Source organism: Gobius niger, assembly GCF_951799975.1.
Source record: "Gobius niger genome assembly, chromosome: 9".
In the NCBI taxonomy this organism is placed as follows: domain Eukaryota; kingdom Metazoa; phylum Chordata; class Actinopteri; order Gobiiformes; family Gobiidae; genus Gobius; species Gobius niger.
In genome coordinates, this window is record NC_136860.1 from 23,101,859 (window position 1) to 23,126,104 (window position 24,246).

At 39.3% G+C, this 24,246-nt stretch overlaps 1 protein-coding gene across 1 annotated transcript; it reads left to right on the plus strand.

The window, feature by feature from the left end:
- The first annotated feature begins 7,394 nt into the window (after positions 1-7,394).
- On the plus strand, positions 7,395-24,129 carry rftn2 (raftlin family member 2). Its single transcript, XM_079563241.1, has 9 exons — positions 7,395-7,750; positions 16,148-16,328; positions 18,786-18,894; positions 19,455-19,629; positions 19,826-20,044; positions 21,652-21,758; positions 22,003-22,106; positions 22,195-22,276; positions 23,249-24,129. The coding sequence occupies exons 1-9, from the start codon at positions 7,612-7,614 to the stop codon at positions 23,450-23,452; spliced, it is 1,320 nt and encodes a 439-aa protein (XP_079419367.1). The 5' UTR covers positions 7,395-7,611; the 3' UTR covers positions 23,453-24,129.
- The last annotated feature ends 117 nt before the right edge of the window (positions 24,130-24,246 follow it).

The following is a 24,246-nucleotide window of genomic DNA, read 5'->3' on the forward strand; positions in this document are numbered from 1 at the left end:
ATTTCCAGCCGCTGCTCCTCCACATTTTTTGTTAAGGCTTGGAAAATGTTTTGTTTTTCTTTGTGGCAACGTGGATACGATTTTGGTCCGAGACTTCAAAAGAACATGCCAAAAGAATGATAGTCTTCTGTTTACAACATTATTTCTTCATGGATAAAGATTATGGAAATTGGAGACTTACTTTCATTTGTTTTACTCATGTTTTATTGTTGTTTTATATGCTTCCTTGTGAGCTAGAGAGAATTAGGCCATATGTCATGAACTGGTACTGGGATCAGATGTATAACACTTTGTACCTTTCAGATATGAATAGAATATGTGCCAAGGACAGACTATCTCACTAGTGGCACCAAACATCAAGACATCATGTATTGTTCATTGTACACGTCATAAAGCATATAAAACAATCTGTGGACTTTGTCAAGAAGAGGATGTTGGAGTTGATGAATGTGCGTTACAATGCCTCCACTGACTGCCTCTGAATTGCCTGTTTGAACGTCTGGTTACCGTCATCAATAAATCTGGCTCTAGACCGATTACTGCTGCCTCTCTGGTTTGATTTTTGAACTTCGACAAGACAAATCTAAAATCGAAACACTCTGAATCTAAAATAACTTTAAACATTTCATAGCACTGTGAAAGTATATCTAACTTGGCTCCAAACCTGTGATAACCGCTTATGTTTTGAAGTTCTTCCAGCTCCTCAAATACTGGGCGATGGAGGGACTGTTGGACCTTGAACCACGCAGCTGTGGAATGTGGTCAGTGAGTGAGGCCTATTAGCACAAGACACTCACCGGTCGCATCTCACTGAAAACATTTATTCATTTATGAAGGGATTTCTACTTTCTCAAGATGGTGAGAAAAATGGAAATATAATTCACAAATGTCTGGTAAAAGAAATGTATTGAATAATTAGAAAGATGTTTCAAAAATTGAAGAATGATAAGGAAATTATGCAATTTCACCACATTATTATCGTCCAATTGGGTTCAGATATTAGTATGTTATAGATGGGAGGCCGCGACTTGGAGTTTAAAGCAAGGCGCTAATTTGCACAATAATTAAAGGATATTTAAGCATAGATAACTGCTATTTAAGTTTAATTTTCAGAAGTTATCCTACACTTTATTTTAACCATGTGTTGCCTGTAAATGTGCTCTTTTACATTTTACATAAACATCTTAATGGTACTCTCTTTACCATTGTTGGTATTTGAAAATCACTGTTCCTTGTTGTTGTCATCTCCGTGTTTAAAGTGATAGTCTGTAAGTTTGCAAAGTGAGGAGAAATTGAGTAATTGAAGTATTTGAAGTAAATAAAATAAAGTGGGGCTCTCGCAACAGAAAGCCCTTCTTAGTTTGTAAAACCCCCCTCACTCCTGATTGGACCTGACATGCTGGTTCACAGGAAAAGCTCGTGTCATTGGTCAATGTGGGAGGATACTAGATTCTGATTAGTTGCTGAGATCCGCGAAGGAGGAACTTTAGAAGAAAAAAAAAGAATATATATATATATAAAAAAAAAAATTAAAAAAAACTCTTCCTCACCCTCCGCGGGCGGTCTCTCTTTTTCCTCCTGCTCGGGTCCTCTACCAGAGGCCTGGGAGCTTGAGGGTTCTGCGCAGTATCTTTGCTGTTCCTAGAACTGCACTTTTCTGGACCGAGATGTCTGATGTATTTCCTGGGATCTGCTGGAGCCACTCCTCCAGTTTGGGGGTCACTGCCCCGAGTGCCCCAACGACCACGGGCACCACTAATGCCTTCACCCTCCATGTTTTCTCCAGCTCTTCTCTGAGCCCCTGGTATTTCTCTAGTTTCTCATGTTCCTTTTTCCTGATGTTGAAGTCGCTTGGTATTGCTATGTCGATCACAATATATATATATATATATATATATATATATATATATATATATATATATATATATATATATATATATATATATATATATATATATATATATAATTACTTAATTTATATAGAAATGCAAGACCAGGTGGTCCATTTTGCACATTTTATAAAATTTGTAAAATGTTTACACTTTCAGACTATCACTTTAATTTGAGTAAGTATATGTGTGTGGTTTTGCACCTGTGCAAATATAACACTGTCTGTTTACAAGGTATTTTTGAGATGATTGAATAAAGAAGCAACAATTTTTCTTTTTTCTGTGACTGTACTCTTTGACAGATTGGGATGGTGTTCATTCAATACGTTCTACGTCCCCCCTCTCCAATTCAAGCTTCAAAGTATAGGGAATTATTATTGTGTGGTCTTTTTCAAGTTCAATTTAGACTTAACCATACAGTAATTCTGCTGTTTTTTTTCTCATTCATCTTGCCTGCCAGCTTTCTATGTTTCACACTTTTTACCAATCTCAGACACTCCTCAGGTAGAGTGCTACTACACAGATGTGCCACCAGAAAACCAGAGAACTACTGATTCATGGCACAAAGGAATGAAACCCAAACAATAAAGGGGTGAAAAGGTATGTCAATTGACGGTGCAGTTGCTGAATGTGGTGTCTTGGTGCGATTTTGTCACCGCAGTGTGAGAAAGACTGTGGTGACCTGAGCAGGGCTGTACACATGTGTGAAATGCGCAGTGCGGTGCAGGCTGTTCTCCATTCGGGTTTGTCTGTTAATCGACAGGACCTTGAAACGAAAGGGAGGATCAGGCCATCCTTCATGAACTACTAAACATGATACAGTGGATTATAATTGTGAAAACGAATGGTATCTTTTTATATTCACTATATTTCATTTTACATATATATATATATATATATATATATATATATATATATATATATATATATATATATATATATATATATATATATTTACCATGTTTTACACTCTCTCTAGTGGAAGAAATTCAAGAATCACAGCTGAATGATCAATATGACTCCAGTATAAGGTAAAAAAGTAATACACGTGTAAATAAATTCCTCTTCTTCTAGTATTTTCTTTTATAATTTCCTCTGATGTTTTTATAGATGTTATACAAGATGCACTTTCCAAATTTAACTCTCTAACTTTATTCTTAGCAAACTTAAATGTGAAACCTCATCTGAATTAAACATCCTCTCTGCTTATGTTTACAACTATGGCAACCACTACAATGAGATTAAATAAGTAAGATCATTTTAAATCTGAATGAATTCATATTTTTAAGGAAAGCATTGTTGCTCTGTGCTATAACATTTTCTTTAGTTTCTTTCTTTTTTCTTTTCTTTTACTATAATAAAAAATATCCATTGTTGTTCCGTCTCTTGTTGGGTCAGAATGACTGCAGCCTGTCACACCTGCAGTCTCAGGCACTCTCTGTTCAGCCAAATTTATAACACAGCACAAAGACACGGTTTTGTCCAGGGCTTGTTATTATAGAAGCCCTTGCCTATTTCCTGTTCATCCTGGTGTCAACGTGACACAACTCTCAACTGGCTAAAGTTTGAGGCAAATATATGACAAATCTTGATCTGCTATCTTATTGTTGCATTTAACATGGTAGAGTATGATACTGGATGTCTCTTCTCATTACCGGGGCTTGGGGCTGGTATTCAAGAATTGATAGCTCATAACATCATATACAGGTGCTCGTCATATAATTAGAATATCATGAAAAAGTGCATTTACTTTTGTTATTCAACTTAAACTGTGAAACTAATATATGATATAGACTCATTACATGCAAAGTGAGATATGTAGCCTTTATTTGTGATCATTTTTATTATTATCACAGCTTGTAAAGACCCCAAATTAAAAATCTCAGAAAATTATAATATTCTAATATTAATATGTTTACAGCAAACAACAACGACAAAACAAACAAACTTTAGAAACAGTCAGTGTCACCAACAATTAAGAAATATACAATTCGTGGTTGTTAATGTTGGCAATATACTGCATACTGCTGAACTGCGTGTCAAAAATAGGAGACTAAATACAAACATTATTGTGGAACAATTGACTCTACCCTCTGTACTCCGTGTGATTTCTCTGATATGCATTTAAAGACCAGGCTAATATGCAGAATAGAAATTGCAGTCGTTCCAAGAGTGAACACTAGATGGCACTGTTAGCTAACACATGTAATAATAAAAATCCCCATCCACTTTATTGACGCGACAAATTACCATGTAGGCTACACAACATGAATGAAAACCTGCTTTACATGTAATGACAGCATACTTGTGTAATCTGTCACAGTGTCTTTCAACACAGGCTGTTTATAACACCACATTTACAACTAAATGAAGCCACAAATGATCAGGAGGAAGCACTTAATTTAGTTGATCCATAGTGTTTAATGCACTCCTATCATTGGGTAATAAAGTCCTTTCCTCTGTCATGTCTGTTTGTCACATCAGGGCTGTCAGATTTCCCAGTCAGATTTCCCAGAGCATGTTGGCCGGGTGGAGCTCCAAAAGATAGTGGTTTCCTGCTTGAAGCTGAGTCCAATGTTTTGACCATTTCTTTTTTTAGCTATTTTTGAAGAGGCCATTCATCCCACATGTTTTGTGGTTACTTGGGTATTTATAAAGTCTAGTCTGGACAAATAGGCTATTGAATTTCCATTTTACACTGTGATTCCACGACATGAAGGGCAGAGTATATACAAAATAGAAAACAGCCATTCCCGAAGTCCTGGACATTACGTCCCCCTTATTGATCTGAAAATCCCTCAGGGTCCCCCAATAATCATAATTTACTCATCTAAAAGAATTTATTATTAATGATAATCATAATAATAATAGTTTACGCTTGTATTGTGCTTTACAAGCCTATATTACCAAGTTTCTCAAAGTGCTGCACTGTAGTCATTATTCATTCACACTGTACGTGATGGTGGTAAGCTGCTATTGCAGCCACAGCTGCCCTGGAGGGAAGCGAGGCAACCAGTCTGGGCCATCATCCCCTCTGAGCACCACTCACACATTACATTCACCTGGACTTCCTGGTGTTCCTTAACACTCTCCCATCCAAGTATCAGCCAGGCCCTTCCCTGCTTAGCTTGGGCAGAGCAAAGGCAGTATGGAATTTGTCATTATTTTATATCTTACATTACGTATAAAGCAACAATTAACAATGACAAAGCTAAAAAGAGTTTTTAAAGATGTAGATTTTAGCAAATACTGATAAATGTCTTTTTACTATCAATTTAGTTCCATGTATTTGTTATCTAGGCAAGTTTTGGGCGCCCGGACCCCACTTTGGGAACCACTGCTCTACAACATACTGTGTGTTGCGTCGATACAACATACTTTTGCTTGTGTCACTATTGCCATTTGCATTAGATAAATGTATCTTTGCATCTTTGTATAGATACATTTTTGTTTTGAAAAGGATGTAGTGTGATAGCAGGAGCACAAATATGTCACATATATCCTGTAGGTTTTTAAAGACTCCACCAGTGCTTCCCCTTCAGCTGCTTCCTCCTCTCTTTTCTTTGTTTCAGTTGAAAAAAAAAAGAATGCTATAGGTAGCAAAAACCACTACTACACAGTTGCACCGGAAACATACTATGACCGTGTGCATTTGCAGACTGATAATGTTTGGCTCGTGTCCAGTGCATCACAAATGTTGCATTGTAACATTTGTCATATAGGTCAAATAAATATATTATTAATAAGATCTGTAACAATGGGAACAGATGAACAATTAGCAGGGCCCTGACATGAATCCAATGTTGTGTTAGTGTGACGGGGCCACCTGCAGGTCTGAGAGGGCGCAGCTGTGTCACTGGCTCTGAGCCTGGTCCTCTGCCACTGCTGCTCTAGAACAACTACCACACAGACGAGATGCACTGATCAAGCACAGCATTATGAACACTTACTCTGAGCCTTTTTATTGTCTTTCTGGGGGAAGAGGGGGTTCTATGATCTGATTAAGCATGAGTAAAAAAGCATTTCAGTTATTGCGGTCCCATTACTCCCCCTTTTCTTTCAACATGTTTTACCATCAGTAAATGCTAATGAAATCAACGGCCATTTTAATGTTAATGCATTCACACATTACAACTAATCATGCATCAAGCAGTGATTAGAAGTTGTTTGAGTGATTGGGGCTCTTTTGTCATGCCAAACATTTCACATGACAAGATTTTTTATTCATGACAGTGTCTTATAACCGTGCCATAAGCTGCCATATTGTATCACAGCTCTGCAACTAATTCAATAATTAGTCCATTTGTACCACGCAGGTTAAAGGTAAAACATTAAGGTAGATGATTTGTATTGTCCCATAAGGGGAATTTGTTTCCACAGGCTGTCATGTCAAGAGTTTGGATAGCAAGGGCAATACAAAACAGGTACTTCTACAGGTCATTAGTGTTTGGGCATGTGTGCTGATAATGGTCTGACTGAATTACTCACAGAGAGGTGGCAGATGGTGGCAGAAGCTCAGGGGAGGGTCAACCACAAAGGTCCAGAAAAGTGTCTATGAAATGTCTATGAAATGAGGCTTTTGGGATTTTAATTCCTGTTCAAATGAAAACACAATAGTTGATTGTAATGCAAAAAGGTGAGATGTTTCTTCACTAGCCTGCTTATTTAATACTACTCCTGACACCTTTTCCAAAAGCAAACTTTACCTAGGCCTAACTTTTTAATAAATAACATAAACTAAATGCTATTATTAAACTAGGCTGCTATTATCAGGACACCAAACAACAGGCTAATGTTGCTGTGTCTCACACTGACAGTCAGCTGTGTCTTTATGTGTGTCAAGTTTGGACATTATTATAACTATTTAACTTATAGGTGGAAGAAATACTCATACAGGACCAAAAATGTACTTAAGAAAAGTATCTGATAAAATGTTTTCCTTAAGTAAAAGTATAAGTGCGCATTGTAAAATGTGCTTGATAGGTAAAAAGCCAAAGTATTTAAGAGTTTAATGTGTACATTATTAATAATCTGAATCAAACCAGGTCTAATCGAGTAAACCACTAACTCAACAACAGGAACTAAACCAGATCTAAACAAGGTCTAAAGGAGTAAGCACTAAACCAAGTCTAAACTGGGACTAAACCAGTTCATCGTAGGGAGGTCACTTTGAAAATAAAATACATTTATTTTTAACCCAATTTTAAAATGTAGTGGAGAGTAGAAAGTACAGGCTCTAAAATGTAGTGAAGTAAAAGTAAAACGTATTCATCATGAAATGTACTTAAAGTGAAAATGAAGTAAAAATGCTTATAATTTGTACTTTTTACAGTTCCTTTTTTTTTTTTTTTTAAGACCTTACTTTTAAGAGTTTTGCATGAATCTACATGACAGAAGGAAACTCTGAAGAGAAGATAGAGGGTGGGGACGTTCCATGGTGCTCCTCCTCTCCCTCCACGCTGCCTCCTCAGACCCACAGCGGAGGCAGGACAGTCTATGGGCAGGACACTCATGAGGCTCACGCCGGACCGCCCATCAACGGGACTCTCTCATGAGTAAAGTCGCGGGTTTTTGTTTTCAGGCTTTCCCGAGATTATCCGCGTGGACTCTCACTGGGATTAACGCGGATACAAAATAGCGCGGATGGAGGAGTAGCGCCGCTCAAAGTTGCATAGATCGGAGAACAAGAAGAAGTGTTGGACCCCTCACCCGCCTCGGAAGCATGGGCTGCGGCTTGAGGAAACTGGAGGACCCGGAGGACAGCAGCCCTGGGAAGATTTACTCCACTTTGAAAAGACCACAAGTCGAGACCAAAACGGACACGGTGTACGAGTATGTGCTGCTGGACTTCAGCTTGGAAGGTAAGATCTTCAAAGTGAGGCTTTGACTTTCTTTAGGAACATCACATACTTGAAGAGCTCAATATGAGGCAACACAGTAAGTTCAGCGCTTTACAGAATGTGCACATAGATAGTGCTTACATAGAATACAAATAAAACAGAAAAACATAAAGAATCACAAAACACACATTAAAAGTAAGAGTGAAGATTGATTATGGAGATGAATACACAGAGGTACAAAGAATATTTTCAGAATAATGCATGTGTTTACAGTTTTTGTTGACCCACATTTTTCACATTCAAGTACATATCACAATAATGCAGCCTCATTTGCAACCAATAACTTAAAGGTATGCAAGTTTCTTTGGAGCATTTCTTTATTTTCCATAGGGGCCATCTGTAGTGGACCCCCTATGGTGTTTGTCAGTGCCCGGCCAGAGCCAGACAAAGTGTGCTTTTGTTGTATTCATATCTCGCGTTTTACTCTCTCACAGTCCATTCACATCTTGGTCCATCTTACTTTTCCTAGCAACAAGCCTGTCCTCTCAGCTCTCATCTAAAATGAGGTCACATGATGCTTTCTCGAACAAGTTGCCTTCTTCATTGGACTGCCACTTGTCCACCCGTACATCCTTTTTTTTCAAAGTTGCAAACAAACCAGGCATAAATCCACGCAATGGCCTGGTGTGGATGATCTCATTTTAACTTGTGATAATCTTTTGTTGCAGATTTCCCTGTATTTTTTTTCTCTAAGCTAATCCGTTATCTGGTCCCTGGACTGGCTATTTTGACTGTGACCTATTTGGAAGGAAATGGTGATTAAGTTTTGAATGGGAGCCAAAGCATGTAAACAGCAGGCTACCACTATAATGAATCATGGGGAAAGTGCAGCTCTCCAAAATGAGGGGAGGGGGGTCTGGTCCTGCAGAGAGTATTAAGCAGTCAGTAATGGTGAATGGAACGGGCTGTCACTTCAAAGGCAGCTCATGAAGTATGCGTCTCACTCACGTGTAGCTCCAGTCGGCAGCGATGGAAGCATCCTGTGTGCAGAATGTAGACAGTATCGTGTTATGTATGTGTAAGGTTTCTGATTCGGATAATATACTTTATTTGAATAGTTTGCACCACATGTACTGCGGTGAAGACAGTCTGGTGTTGAGTACAGCCGCTCAAAACAAGGCTTGAGTTGAAAAGGATATCAAAGTTGTCAAGTCATCTGAATAGTTTTAAACAAGGCCATAATCTGACCTTGTGTATGATTTAAAAAAAAGTAAAGGCTTGGAGGGCTGAAAGGGCATCAGCATGTGAAACTAATGGTGCAAATGTGCATCGCTTAGCAGCATAAAAAGTCTTCTTCTGACTCAGTTCATACCACCCATTATTGTAAAATGGCTCAGTTCTTGCAGAAAAGAAACATGTCTTTCATTATTTGGCAGTGTCCATTTGAAACAGGAAGCTATTTAAGCCACTGTTGTGTGCAATCTTACAGACAGACTATCGCCTACTGTGGTGGCTCTCAAAATACTTTATTCAAGAGATCAATTCAACTATTCTTTAGTAATGCGTTTAAGTGTTTTTCTTTTTTGGGGGGCGCAATCCTGATTTGATCTCGGAAGGCCACATATTTTATGAGGTGGAACTCGGTGTGGAAATGTTTGAGAGTCACAGCAGGTTCACACAATGCTGAAAGTTGTGTTTTAGTTAATCTATTGTTGATTTAATGCACAGTCTCTGTCTCCAGTTTGTGATACTACTCAGAAAAATGCAGACTTCCAATTAAATTCAATTTCCATAATTAAGTTAAATTATCACTGCTCCTTAATTAAAAACGTGCAAACAGACTTTTCTCTGAATGTGTGAAGCTCCAAAGAAGAAAAAAAAACACTTTGAGCTAAAGATAAACCCAGTGGAAGTCATGTGCTTTCTGGTGACTTCTGCAAACGCAAAAACCTTCCTTAAGAAGTGCTTAAGAAAATATTAACAACAGAAACTTGGACTTGATCCTAAAATATATGATGTGAGGTATTAGAATAAGCCATTAGTGGTCACATTTCTCAGGGTTTTGGAGCATGTCTCAACCTGTTTGCTGTTACACTGTGGCTAAAGTTGCTGCAGGACTGATGCCGTTTGTTCAGTCGGGCGGGTCCTCGGCTTCAGGGCTTCTGTGTTTTGGAGCATTAATAGCCACATGTCTGAGCACGCCACTCCTGTACCTGCAGTCAGATGCCTACAGTAAAACGTGTGGTGAGAATACCCTTGGTACATAATGATTTAGGTAATGGCAGACTTTACCTTTCTTGACAAAGTGCATTAGAAGTTAAAGTCATTATTTATCATTCACCATTCGCTGGTGCCTGGCTTAGACGAGTGGATATGTTGTATCTTGTTATTTCCATGGTGTTCACTTCACACATGTAACTCCAGATTTGAGGTGTTACTGCAGAGGTGTTACCTACCATGTAACAGCCGAGTATCACACCCTTTAAAGAGAAGTATCATGAGTTATTTCTACCTGTTTAAGATAATAGATGAATAAAATGGATAAAAGTCGATGGTCTAACAACAGCAAATGTCTGACAAAAGAAGTTATTTTCTTAAGGCTGTGTTAATTGATCCTCACCATTGCACACAAAAGGGCAAACAAGTTTAAATAGGGTAGATATTATTGGATCATGACGTCTTTCTTTGTTTCACATTTAAACAAAAAAATACTATCAGACTTTAGGGTTGACGGGAGATCATTCTTGCTGCTCAGCCACTTTTCTTTCTTCCTTTTCTTTTTGCCTCACTGGTCAATGGGGCTGTTGCTCGGGATAACTTCGCCAAGTTGTAGGAGCTGCAGTTGAACAGTTGTATGAATGGGAATGTGTGCAAGAGTAGTGTCCCGCTTCCCTACTTCCCTCATCATCTCTTTAAAACGATGGAGCATTTCTAGGACATCCTTCCCCTCATGTGCTCCTCTGGTTCAGTCATCGTGCTCCTCGCGTGCCCTCGTTTCACTCCCGACACTCTGAGGGATCTGGACTCGGGGCCTGAAGCATCAAAGTGCCTAATGGCCAGAACTTCCTATACACACTGACACACTTATTGATACAGAAATAGGAGACCATTAAAGGGCTTTTAAGGCGCACTGATTACATTATTGCATGAGGCTCCTGTTCAAGTCTTTGGACAGTAAACAATCTCATTATTTACTCTGTGGGCTGGAAAAAATGAGCCCATTGACAGATACTGACATTGTCTATTGTTAAGAGGAGTACGTCCCATCATATATCGGTTGAACTCATCACTGGTGCAACTGATCAAATCACAATTGGACAAACGGGATTGGATTGTATCGCTCCTTTTCAAAAATCCACCGACAGAGAAGCTGATTTGTTGATGAAATGTGCCCCCAGTGCCCTGATCTGATTCTGCCTGCCATTGTTTTATCCTGATTACAGTCCCCCATGAATGAAATGTTCTCTAATCCCAGGTTAAACTATCTTGACCTTTGGATTATACTAGATTATATTGCATTTTTGAATCATTTATGGTGTGTTTTTTTTCCCTCCACCTGACGTCACTGCTTCCTTTAGTGCTCTGTTCTACATTATTATTTTTAAATGGCCACAGACTCTCTTTTTACTTAAACGTCCTCAAAGTGCTGAACAATAAGTGTACCCCGCTTGACTCGGCTCCACGTTGCCAGGCTCCATTTTCACCGTTTTTTTTCACACCCTCTTGCGCACTTCCATTCACATCCAGTCCCATAAAACTTGTCTGCCCCTCAGGCCCTTTTTCTACCCCTGTCACCTCCTATGTGCCCGGTAGTCGTTGCCCCCCTAAAAAAACCACCTATCAACGCTCTTTCTCTACCCTCCACCCTCTGTGTTTTTTTCTCCCCCATATAGAGGCCCCCAGTGTGTGCGAGTGTGCTGGACAGAGGGAAGGAGGGGGGGGTCGGGTCAGGGGTGTGAAGGCTCCAAAACATGGGAGGGGAAGCGAAAAAGACTCAACAAAAGCCCTGGTTAAATGTCTGACAGCACGTTCCTCTTGGGAGACATTAGTTGTGCCGCGGATGCCGATGTCATTCTGTTAATGCTAAGTCTTAAAGGAATGCACCAGCCTCCTATAGTTGGCCTTCTTGACCTGCTTTTATGATTGTTGATATGAGGGAAACGTGCAATAGTTTAGAGTAGAGTACAATTTCAATCATCTTTGTTACTGCTCTTGGACATGTTCAATATCTGCACTGAGGACTGAATCTAGCCTTTCAAACATACATTGCATTGTAATTGTTTTTTTGCATCATCATTGTATCCTTTTGTATTATTATTATACTGCCCTAATGAGAACTACCTGGTTAAAGTTGGGGGAGATAAAAAAAATAAAAATAATAATAATAACTAGACTGCGGAAATGCGGGAAGCGAATGCAGAAATTGCATAAACTCTTCAAATTGCATAATCTATTGCATAAACTGGTACAATGCATAAAATGTCATGTTGTATAAACTGCATAAAGTGGTAAAATGCATGAATGGTGTAATTTGCATAAATTATGTAAATTGCATAAACTCTTTAAAATTCATAAATCCTAAATGGCATAAACTCTTAAGTTGCTTAAACGGTTTAAAATGCATAAAGTGGTTACTTTGCATAAATTATTAATGTTGCATAAACTTTTTAAATTCCATAAACTGGTCAAACTGTTGAAATGGCCTCAGTGCTTGATTGGCAGAAGCTGCACAAATGGCTGAAAGTCCTGGAGTCTCCCCATTGGCTGGATTAACCCATACACACGAATGGGCCAGGTCCACATACACACCAATGCAAAAATTTCAAACTCTCGTATAAAAAAACTGGAAAACTGCAGAAGGCCAATTTTTTTTCATAACCCACAAGTTGCATAAGCTGAACATGCACAAAGTGCAGAAATTGCATAAAATGCATAAAAAAGTGCAGAAAAGCATGGATTTGCGGCAGCCCCATTATAAGTCAATGGGAAAAATCTCCGACATTTTGGCCGATTGCAGAAAAACCGTAAGTTGCAGAAGTCCCAAAAGTAATAGACCCTTCTCCTCAACATGCGGAACGTTTTGATGCATAACTTGCATAAATTGCACAAAGCATGAAGGTGCTGAAAGCTGGAGAAAATTGGGAAAAAGATGGAAGAGGAATAATAATAAAGAACATGAAAACCAATAATTGACCAATAATTGACCAATAATTGCCTGAACCAAGGGCATTTTCTCCAGTTCAGCTTCACCCAAATTGAAAAGCTAAAATGCCTCATTTGAAAGCTAAGATCTACAAAAGTGATCTTTTTTGTTACGTCGACACTGCGTTTTTGTAATATTTTGATCGCGCTTTTGTCATTTTTTTGTTGCTTTTCCGACACGTTTTTGTCGCTCTTTTGTCGCTTTTTTTGTCACTTTTTTGTCACTTTTTGTCACTTTTTTGTTCCTCTTTTGTAGCTTTTTGGTCGCTTTTTTGTCATGTTTTTGAGGCTTTTTGTCACTTTTTCATCGCTCTTTTTTCATTGGTTTATTGTTGTGTTTTCGTCACGTTTTTCTTGTATTTTGCTGCTTTTCTGGCACGTTTTTGTTGCTTTTTTCTGTCACATTTTGGTTCCTCTTTTGTAGCTTTTTGTTCACTTTTTTGTCATGCTTTTTCATCGCTCTTTTTTCTTTGCTTTATTGTCGTGTTTTGTCACACATTTGTTTGTTGCGTTGTCATCCCTGTTTTCGTCGCTATTTTGCTTTGATTTTAGATTTGGGTGAAGCCAAACTGGGGAAAAATGTGCTCGGTTTAGGTGGGGGTTCTGAGCTTAAGTGAGTTTTGGTTTTTCATAATGCTTGTGTTAATAATACAACATAAACATTGAAAGATCTCTTGCACTGGCCCAGTCATTTGCTGTTTCTTGCATTCTTCAGTACATCACGCCTGTGTGCCCTCTAAATTCATCCCAAATGTTTGGAGTGAGGCTGGTACCCACAGGAACGCTTGTAAACTGTTGCAGTTTGCCCTGCTTCGACTTTACAAGTTCCACTGAGGATCCGGCGGTCTTTAGCCTCGTAATGGAGCCAGACATCCCATTGAATGTGTGCAGTCATCTCAGCTGTGCACCCCGATCTCTTCAGTGATTGTTCTTAAGAATGTTGGGGGGTTGTAGCAGCCAAGAATGCTCTTTCTTTCACACATTACCTCACCATTGCCCCCCCAAACCCCCACTCTTTTTTCCCTTCTTTTTCTCCTGTACCATATAGTTTTAAATGGTACGTTTTCTTCTGGATGTGTTTGAAATGTGTGGAAAAAGGAGAGGGGAGTTTTTGCGTTGGGGCACATGGCCAGGCCTCCCTGTGAACAGCCAGTCTTTGTGGACACAGGAAGTACGGTGATGGTCACAGGGATTTCCAGCCAAGGCCAGCAAAAGGAAAACAACATAGGACTTCAGGGACACGCACAAACAACTCAGTCGCTCCTCTCGTACTCTGTTCCTCACACTTAAAATTAGAAACGTCTATAGTCGAAGCATCAGTCTCATTGTAGCCGTTATGCCCAGGGGGATTTATGAGTATCTTTTTACATCGAGAATATAGGGAAAGTATTCTTAGACTCGCATGGGAGTTTGGGAGAAAAAGCCATTGGTAGAGAATAAGTAGAGCAGTGGGGTACTCGTTGGACACTGCATGTCAAGAATAAGTAATTAGTTGCAGGCCAGAACAAGACGGTCTCAGGTAAAGTACAATAGCTCAATTGAAGTGCGGGGATGTGCACTTCCAAAATACATCTTCCTACATCTGTTAGGCATGTGACTAGCACCAACAGTGTCTGAAACATGCAGCAATCTTTTTTTTTTTTGTCATAATTTTTTTTTTTTCATGCTATACTGTCTACTTTCTGGTACCAACAAAACCCACCAGGCCTGTTCAGCTATGCTGGCACATCCCAAAAACATCTGGAATCTAGAACTGCTCATGTTGATGTTCAGAAGCAGGCCTTTATACCACCTTGGTGCTTCCTTCCAAATGCCTGCTCTGCTACGTAAGCTTTGATTGTGTAGTTTGCATGATAAAAAACAAAAATATAGAGAACTTTGGAAACAGGACATCAGAGCTTTCTGTTAAAGGTCCTGCACCGAGCAACAATTGCATTTTTGACCTGTAAACTATACTTAAATATCCTCGGGAACACCTCATGACCCCAAGTTAATCCATCTTCCTCTCCAGAACTCACAACACTTTCTCTCACTCAAACATACTGTACATCACGATGTTTTGATCCATAATCCGCTTGTCTCTCTGTTCATACACCATCACCAGTCTGACTCTGATAATGTCCTGCTTAAATTATGTTCTTTGTCCGGCATGTTTGACGGTAGCTATCATTGCTTTTAGCTTGTTGTTTTTGAACAGTTTTGAAGGTAATATTATATTGTATTACTATTTTTCCAAGTTATTCAACAAGAAATACCAAATCTAAAATGTCATTTTTTGTAAAGAGCCTGAACTGGCTATTTATTTATTTTCATTGTTCACACTAATTGACTGTCAGAGCTACACTGAGATGTTTTTGTGTACTGTTTTATATGTTCATTATTGGGAACTTTCATGTTGTTTAAATGTGCTGTATAAATAAAGTGGATTGGATTGAGCTAAAGCAAAACGTCAAACGTTAACCCTTAATTTTGACTGAAATCAATGTTTTGAGACTGGAATGCCCATTCCCCAGTTCAATGATACTGTTCATGTACATTTACAGTCAAACATATAAAATCTCTTGTCACCATGTTGTGCATTCCTGTGCGGTGGTACTGATGTGTTGGGGCCGGGGGAACAGAGATGTTAAAGCCATTACACACTGGGAGGAAAAAGAAACTTTCTCAGATCATTATGTGTAAACAGCCGTTTCTTTAGTCTTTATGAGCTTGTGAAACAGCACACGTCTGTGGCCTTGTTGTCACTAACCAGACAACTATGCACTATTTCCTTTCACTCCTTTCACCTTTTGTATTTGTTTTGTTGATGTACATGAGCCTAATGAGTAACAATAGATTACTGCGGGTGCAAATTAATTTATTTTAAAATACTGTTTTTAGTTCTGGATCCATGGGATCTGGCAACCCAACTTGTGGGGCTCATACTGCTTTCGTATTTAGAACCACGTCAAATTAAACTCCACAATCTGGTGGGACTTAAGATCTTTGGGCCCAAGTTGAAGAATGTCCATCTGTGTTTTGGACCTTGGATTTATTTTACTCCATATCTGGGGACACAAATAGGTCATGCTTATGAACTATTTGCACAGAGGTTCACACACCATAGCTTTTAACACTGCACTGATGAAGATTAAAAATGAAAGCTCCACAACCATAATAATAAGCACAACTGAAAACTAGCCTTGTCTAATCTGTTTTATATTGCTCTTGTTGCAGGTAGTCGTCCTACTGTCCAATACGTTGCCTCTCTGTCTGAGCTGCCCCAGGCCCTGCAGCCCTACTACACACAAGGCTACGTCCTGACAGCTCTACACCCCATCATCCTGTCTGTGGGGCGAACACGCTCTCTGCCTTTCAGTCTGTTGTACCGTGCCATCCTGGCCCGACCCAGACCAAGGTACATTAATAATTACAAAGGGTCAAGTGTCTGAATTAATTAACACTATTTGAAATCATTATTTTTCATAGCAATACGTGTAGGGGCTTTCCAGCTTGCTTTACATTCCTTCTACCATCTGACCATTTAATTTGACATCTTTTCAATAGCTGCTTAAGTATAATTGCTCTAAACCCCTGTTGAAATTTTTTTAATTTGTGACTTTCCTGCCTCCACACTTGCCCTCCCACTGCGCGTTCTCATTTGCTATGATACTGTCTAGTAAATGAATAAATGATACATGGAGCGTGTTGCATATTTCATGAGAAACCATTGTAGGAGGTCAGACTGATGTGGCAGGAGTAGGAGGGATTGGCAACTTGTTTTTTTAAGTGCATTTTGGTCTCCTATTGGCTGTGAGTCTACCCGACGACAAGAAATTTACCTCCACCAATTGGATTCAAGCATTGCAAATCTCAATCTAACAAAGTACCAATGATAGAAAGTAGAATTTCTTTAAAGTAAGTCAATAGTTTACAGTTTGTGAATCTCCGAGCCCATCTCACACTCTTGACAGGTTGACAATATTCTGTACTTTACTGCCGGCGTGCTATATTTTAGTTTATGTGACTAAATGAATGAATTGAATACTGGCTGTACTTTCTGAGACTAACAAACCACGGCAGGCCTCTACTGCCACATCACAAAAACATCTGGTCTCTAAAAATATGCACTGTCCATGTGGATGCTGAGATACATGGAACGTGGTTCTTCTGTCTAATTGAAATGCCTGTTTTACAACTCATCTAAAACCATAAAGCTTAGCATTATTGTTATTACAAAAGTCCAGTTTAGCAAAACCAGTAGATTTTGTTTGTACTCGGACTGCCAAGAAGCCTTCTACAGCACTGTCACAACCCATCAGATTTGTATGTTTTTCTAATTATTCCTTAGTTTTACGGCTGGGTACCAGTACTTTAATGATACTTACGATACCAATACTTAGTTTAGTTTTTAGCGTTTGCCGTCTAGAACCAGAAAACAGAACAAGAATGTTCATTTATTCCATAAAGCATAATTTCTTTTAAATTTGTATCATTAATTTCAGCTCAAACAACCAAGTACCTTCCTTTAATGCTGTCCCTGGACCCCACAGGCATCAAAATTTTTCCATACTGAGATATGTTCTTATCTGAGCTTAGACGACTTGATACGTAACTGTCTGCTCTTTTTGCGTTACTGAGCGCATGCGTAAAGACCAAAGATGTTGTTAGCATTTAGCCTCTTCTCCCTTATGGGGCGAAACAGGGTGAAGTTAGAAGCGACCAAGCTTTTCCACATTTCCCTATTTAAAGGGACTCTACCTAATTTTGAACCTTTTTCGCCAAAATGTGACCCAATGGGTATTTTTACCGACACGGCCGTCCTTCGGCGTCACTATGTGACGAAAAAGGTAAACCCCTTTTCGTCACATATTGACTATTTGGGTTGACCATACACAACATCAACGAATAATTACATGCTGCAAATGTTACGCATCAGGCTGAATTTTTCACAAATTACTACTTTTACAACATACTTTTATGGGGCAAAAATAATTTGACCTTACCCAAAGAAAAAAAAATTCAGGTATAGCTCCTTTAAATACGGCTACGTGATGATTGTATTGCACAAAATTAAACATGTCTATTTTCTAAGCGGATAAAAAGGGGTGCTGTATTGTAAGGCGTAATAACTACTCACGTAACCGTATTTAAATAGGGAAAATGTGGAAGAGCTTGGTCACTTCTAACTTCACCTCCGTGTTGCCCCATAGAGGAGAAGAGGCTAAATGCTAACAACATCTTTGGCTTGACTGAGTGCGGAAAGAACATATCTCAATATGGAAAAACTGTGGCCTGTTCCTTTAATACCATATTGGTATCGTTTAACGGTACCCAGCCCTTCTTACTTTGATAGGAGGATGTTCTAAAACGCAAGTCACATTGGAAAAGGGAGAATTCTATAATTCAAGGATAAAACAGGGACTTGCTTGTGCTCCATTGCTGTAGTTCACTGGAACAGTTATGCCACATCTGGTGCCCATGATCAAAAAGGAAGAAAAATATTACAAAAAAATGTCAAACCTGGGAAATATTGGTAAAATAAATGTTGAATATTAATGTGTCTATGCCTTTTTTGACAACGAGCCTGTCGTGCAAAAATAGCACTTTAATTTATGAGATGCCGTCAGGTGTCACAACAGATCACTCAAATTGTTGTTTACCCTGTGTGTGTAATTGCTTAGACAGTGGCTTGTGGTCATCTCCTGCTGAGTTAATTAAGGATTGATGTGTTTGCGTCTGCTGCTAAGTGACAATTACAAGTGAACTATGAACTCGCCAGCTGGACCTGTCATTTGTGGTTTGGGGCACAGAGAATAATCTTGTCCGTCACTATTTCACGTTTTAAAGGTGACTTTGATTGTGTCTTTTACAGTAAGCAGACAGCATCCATGTGCCACAGTGTCCCAGTGCTGAGGGTGGAAGAGTGGCCTTTACCTGGAGATTCACTGACAGGGGATACAGTGCGAGCACTCATCGACAGGGTTAGTGCTCTATAGATTTTAATTATTTTGTTTTTACTGTAATAACATGGTTGAAAAGACGCAATGCAACTAAACTGATCGAAAATGGAAGAAAGGTCATGTCCATTTAAGCAGAGATTGCAACTTTGTAAAAAATTAGTAATCATTTTAGACATCAGGGTCAACTTATCTATAATAGCAAAAGTTGATGGCAGTTTTAAGTGGGGCTGAAGATGGATGATAATGACGATAAAAATCGAATCCTCTAAGCACACACACTTACACATCATACTCAGACACACTCACATCCACACTCACACATTCAAGACAGGAAAGTACCATTACTCTTTGTTATTTCTTATGTTAATTATTATACACAAATCTAAAAGTGTCTTGAAAAAAGAGTCGAAATAGCGATGAAAGCAAGGATGAAAACACAACTAAAAAGTGATGGAAAATCAATAAAAAGGCCACAAAAGAGCACTAGGCCGTTTGGCATAGTCTCAATCACACAGCAAACCATAACATAAGTATTCTCTCTTTGAATTAACAATGATTAAATTGGATTTTCCCTCTGTCAGGTGAACAGCAGTGCCCGCGGGGGTGTTAGATTCGTTGGCTCTGTCCTACAGCAGGTGAGCGGGGTCAGTAATGGTCGAGTGCACAGTCCAAAAAGAGGCTGCCGCTCCCCGCCACGCACCCCTCCCCAAACCCCTCCTGGGGACAGAGAGCTGGAGGAGCACACCTACAGTCCAGGTACTACGAATCTACAGCTACTATTACGGTGTATTAGGTCAGTTCCAGTATTAAGATTTAGAAAATCCAAATGGAGCGCAGGGAAGAATATAATGTGATTGTAATATTTCTGTCAAGTTTTGGGATTGTCATGTCACGTGAACACAGCCTATTGATTTTACATTATGTTTATTACGTTTTCATTGACTTGGTTCAGACTTGCGGTTGCTGGTCTTCTTCCACTCCTGGGCTCCTGGCTGCGCTCCCCTGGACTCTCTGGGATGTCAGTATCATCAGGGGGCTCTGTCGATGCGCGTCTCTCGAAAGGGTCAGGTGGTCAGTGCCCTGGAGGCAGATTGGCTGGAACTGACTGCAGCCTACTATCGCAAAGGCTGGTCGCTTGTGGACTCTTTTGTCTACTGGGACACGCCTAAAGGTGAGTTTGATCTTAGACTGAGTTCAATCATTCTACAGACCTGGAATTTGTTAAAGGGTCTGTGCCTACTTTTCCTACTTGTGCCCTCTATCAGTATATTCTGTTCACAGATATTTATGTAAAACATGTTCGGAGTACTGTATTTTCCAGATTATAAATCGGTCCGGACTACACGTCGCACCAGCCAAAAAATGCATAATGAAGAAGAAAAATACATATATAAGTCGCTCGGTAGTATAAGTCGCACCAGCCTTGGCAACTACCCGAGCATGGAGGCGTACAGGAGTAGCAGATACTGGTACACAAACCTAGAGCACCCTCTAGAGGCTGTCAGTATGAAAATAACAAACATGCGAAATGATATATTTTGATATATAAGTCACACCCCCAAACAAACTATGCAAAAAAGTTCAACTTATAGTCCGGAAATACGGCACATGATGAGCCATCGTAAACCCAGAAGTAGCACCAATGCCCAAAAAGAGGCCATGTTGCAAATATTACTTCTTTCGTTCCTATGAACTCATCTCTGTGTTGCAATAACATTCGTGAGGACAGTTTAGAATAAGTGTGGACCACATAAAGATATTGAGTTATTGAAAAAAAAGTTTATTATACTGTACAGAGGGTATTTGTTCGAATTGGGTACCGTTGAATTGTTTGGAACCAGTTCTTAAACAATATCTGGTTTTCGGCACCAGTACAATGCTTAATGTATATGGTGCATTAATCATTATCTTTTAAAGCAGTACTAAGTAACTCCTAGAGGCCCCTAGAGGCCATAAGCGCCACAGTGTCGTAGCATGGTTTCCCATTAATTGTCCGTGAGAGTAAATACTACGCTGACAGAAAAGACAAAGGATATTGTACATCCAATTACACAATGGAGATTTTTTTTAAAACACTCAAACTTGGCTATAAATACTGTTTAAGTGATGCTAGCCCGCAGTTAACTTTGCCCGTTAGCCTGTTAGCTCCTTCGTGATTACATTAGTTGCCTGCCTCCAGCCCGGTGCAGGCAAAGTTGCAAGGGGGAGATGAAAGACCCCCCAATCATCCCATTAACTCTTGTATTACCCCCAGAGGGACTACGAAAGGGATTTATTAAGGTAAACAAGTTACCTAGTTCTGCTTTAACCATCAAGCTTTAAATCCCAAAAAGTAGAATTTCTTAAAGCAAACCCCTAGTTTTCAGGTGAATTGCAACTGCCTAGTAACATGTATAGCTCTGTCAAAGGACCAACCAAGCATCCGCCTATGCCTAATAGAAATAAATACATAAATCAAACTACAAAAACTTTACATTCTGTCCTCTGCTTAACCTCCTCCATATCTATATTTGGAGATGTCTTTTCAACCTCGAAAGCTTCACTTCCTGTTACCCCAGAGGAAGAACAGATCTCCAAATCATCTGTAAACATTTGAAGAAGTCTGGAATTAAAAATAATATACAGTTTCTCATCAACAGGAATTGGACTGCACGTTGCATTCATGCGAACGCTCTCACGGCATGCCCTATTTTGATAAAATAGGTCAATTACTCCGGCCCCTCATCAGGGACTTTTACAGTAAAGAGATTGCACTCATTGTTCGCATTCACTTTTTAGGTGAGCCTGTGCCCAGATCACTGGAGGGGCTGTTCGTGTATGAAGAAAGAAGCACAGCGCCACCCGCCAATGACACTATCGTGGTGGAGCAGTGGACAGTCATTGAGGTCAGTTTAAGCGCTTTGAGTGGCTGGCGCTGGTGGAAAAGGCCATTTTAGCACTATATTAATCCTGGAAATGTTTTATTGAATATATTTTGGAATTACTTCATTCTTTGGACACGTATTTGAACTCACACCACTGTACATAGGAGATGGTTGTAAAAAAAAAATAGCAATGTCCAAATTTGAACTATTCATAAAACACTTCAGGGGTACAAAATTAACCAGTTATTTTTGGGTCTTTCTGCAGAGTTCAAATGTGAAGACAGATTACGGGCCGCTCCTCCACACACTGGCTGAGTTTGGTTGGCTGCTCACATGTGTTCTGCCAACGCCCATCATCAGACATGACAGGTATTTTATGCACAGATCATGATAAACACTGGTATATGTAACATCGTTTTATTTGAACATTTTACTAATGCTTTGTTTTGTTTGTTAGTGATGGAAACCTGGCCACCAAGCAGGTTGTGTTTCTACAAAGGCCAGTGCGAGGTCAGACAGCAGTGCAACAAAGGAACAAGGTAAAAGCAAAAAGGAGCTTATGAACAATAACTGGTGATAATGAGGGATGACGTATTTTTCAGTCCTGTTTCCACGTATTTCCCGGTATTTTACACTTTTTTTATTCTGGGTTAGAACCAGAGTCTTTGGAACCCATTGACTTAAAACTGCAGACTCACATCAACAGCTTTAACAGAGGTCTGAAACATGGGCTGAAGTCAAATTAGAGCTGCACACATGGTAACGCTGCATGAAATGTATATTGATGACATTGATTGATATTGTTTACCCTTTTTTTTATACTGCACATGTTAAATGTGTCTAAAAGCCTCTTATGGACAAGTGTTTCAAATTAGCAGGTTTGCTGTAACACTAAAAACAAAGCAACTGGTCTGTCCAATGTTATGGTTACATCACATAAATCAATAAACTATGATCCATGCTATCGTCAAAAAAATTAAAGTAGAATAACCAGGCCTGGTTTCATGAGTTATCACTATGTTATTACACACCAGGTATCTCCATGCTATTGATAGAGTGAGAGGTCCCACTTACTGAGTCTAATGAATGAAGCCTGTGGATGAAGAGCCTGCAAACTATTTCATTCGCATTTTATCTCCCAAACCCCCATGCACTTTAATTTGTAATACTGAGTGAGATATCAAAGCAGCAACCAAGCAAATAATGATATATTTGACTCAGGAAATATTGCTATTATAACATAAGTTTCACATTACGACACCAATTATCTAAATAAGTGGGACAGAGGCCTATATGGCTGTGCAGTACAACCAAAAGAAGGACAGGTGGTCACTCTAGTGGTTACAGTGCTAGTGTAATATGCTTTGTGTGGCTCACCGCTACAGCCTTGTGTCCAAAGTTTAGATTGCTTATAGATTGCACATTTAAATGCAGTGATAAAGTATAATAAATCATAATCAGTGAATAGTTCATTTACTCACTCAAACATTTGCTCTATGTTCCATTTACAGTCACTATCCGTACACAGTGAAGTCTCCAGCCGCTCTGTGAGCCGATCCGTAAGCAGTCCAGTTTCCCCACATGAGCTGTCCCCCACGGCTGGAGGGATTGGGGGTTTCCCTGTGTTTGGCGGGGGCTATCCCAGCTCCCTGTCCCACTTGGAGGAGGGGGGCTTTGAACCGGATGAGGGCAAGGCTGAGGTCACCTGTATGTGAGGTGCGCCCCAGACAACACTTCCCCTCCAGACATTTGCATGAGGACTTTATTTTTGTTTGGGCTGGAGAGTGACCGAGGAAGAGGATGTGGACAGAGCGGAAGACGCCCCTCTTCCTGATTGGACAATTCTGTCAGCAGATTGTTTAGTTGCCATCAAATTTCCCATTGTTTTCTTTTAAACCAAGCACTTTTTAATTTAAAGAAGCCATAAAGAGGATGTTTGTTAAAGAATGATTTTCATGTCGACACGTGGATATATAAAACATAGTAAAACTGGTGACTTAACAGAGGGAACGTGCTACTACAGTTTTTTGGTTCAAAGTTTTGTTTTTGCAGATATTGTAGTTTAGGGCGATTATTCTTCACGATCACAGCTATGGTACTGAATAGACAAAAAGCAAATCCAGAGGACCTAGAAATTAGAAATACCACTTTATTTTATTTCATGTATTTATTTAATTTAACACTCCATGTTTCTCCGACTGTTTCATCCTAACCTGCCATTAGAGTGTAGTCTTACAGATGTGGTACTTTTCATTTTCAGTGTTAAAGCATCAAACTTGATGACAACCAATGTTACAATAGTGTTGTGTAAATATATATATTGTTAAAGAAGCTATTGTATAAGACTTGTGTTAAGATATGAGGGAATATGTAACATGCCATGACCAGTGTTTGAATCCTTATGTTGGTGTTTCTAATACTAATGTTTACTTGATAAATAATGAACAGTATCAATGTACATGATTCATCATGGAATGGTTGTACATTTCATTAAGATGCTTTTTCTATT

Coding starts and splice junctions, on each gene's coding strand:
- rftn2 (XM_079563241.1), top strand. CDS start 7,612: ATGGGCTGCGGCTTGAGGAAACTGGAGGACCCGGAGGACAGCAGCCCT. Junction 20,045..21,651: donor CTACTGGGACACGCCTAAAG/GTGAGTTTGATC, acceptor TTCACTTTTTAG/GTGAGCCTGTGCCCAGATCA. Junction 22,107..22,194: donor CCCATCATCAGACATGACAG/GTATTTTATGCA, acceptor TTTGTTTGTTAG/TGATGGAAACCTGGCCACCA.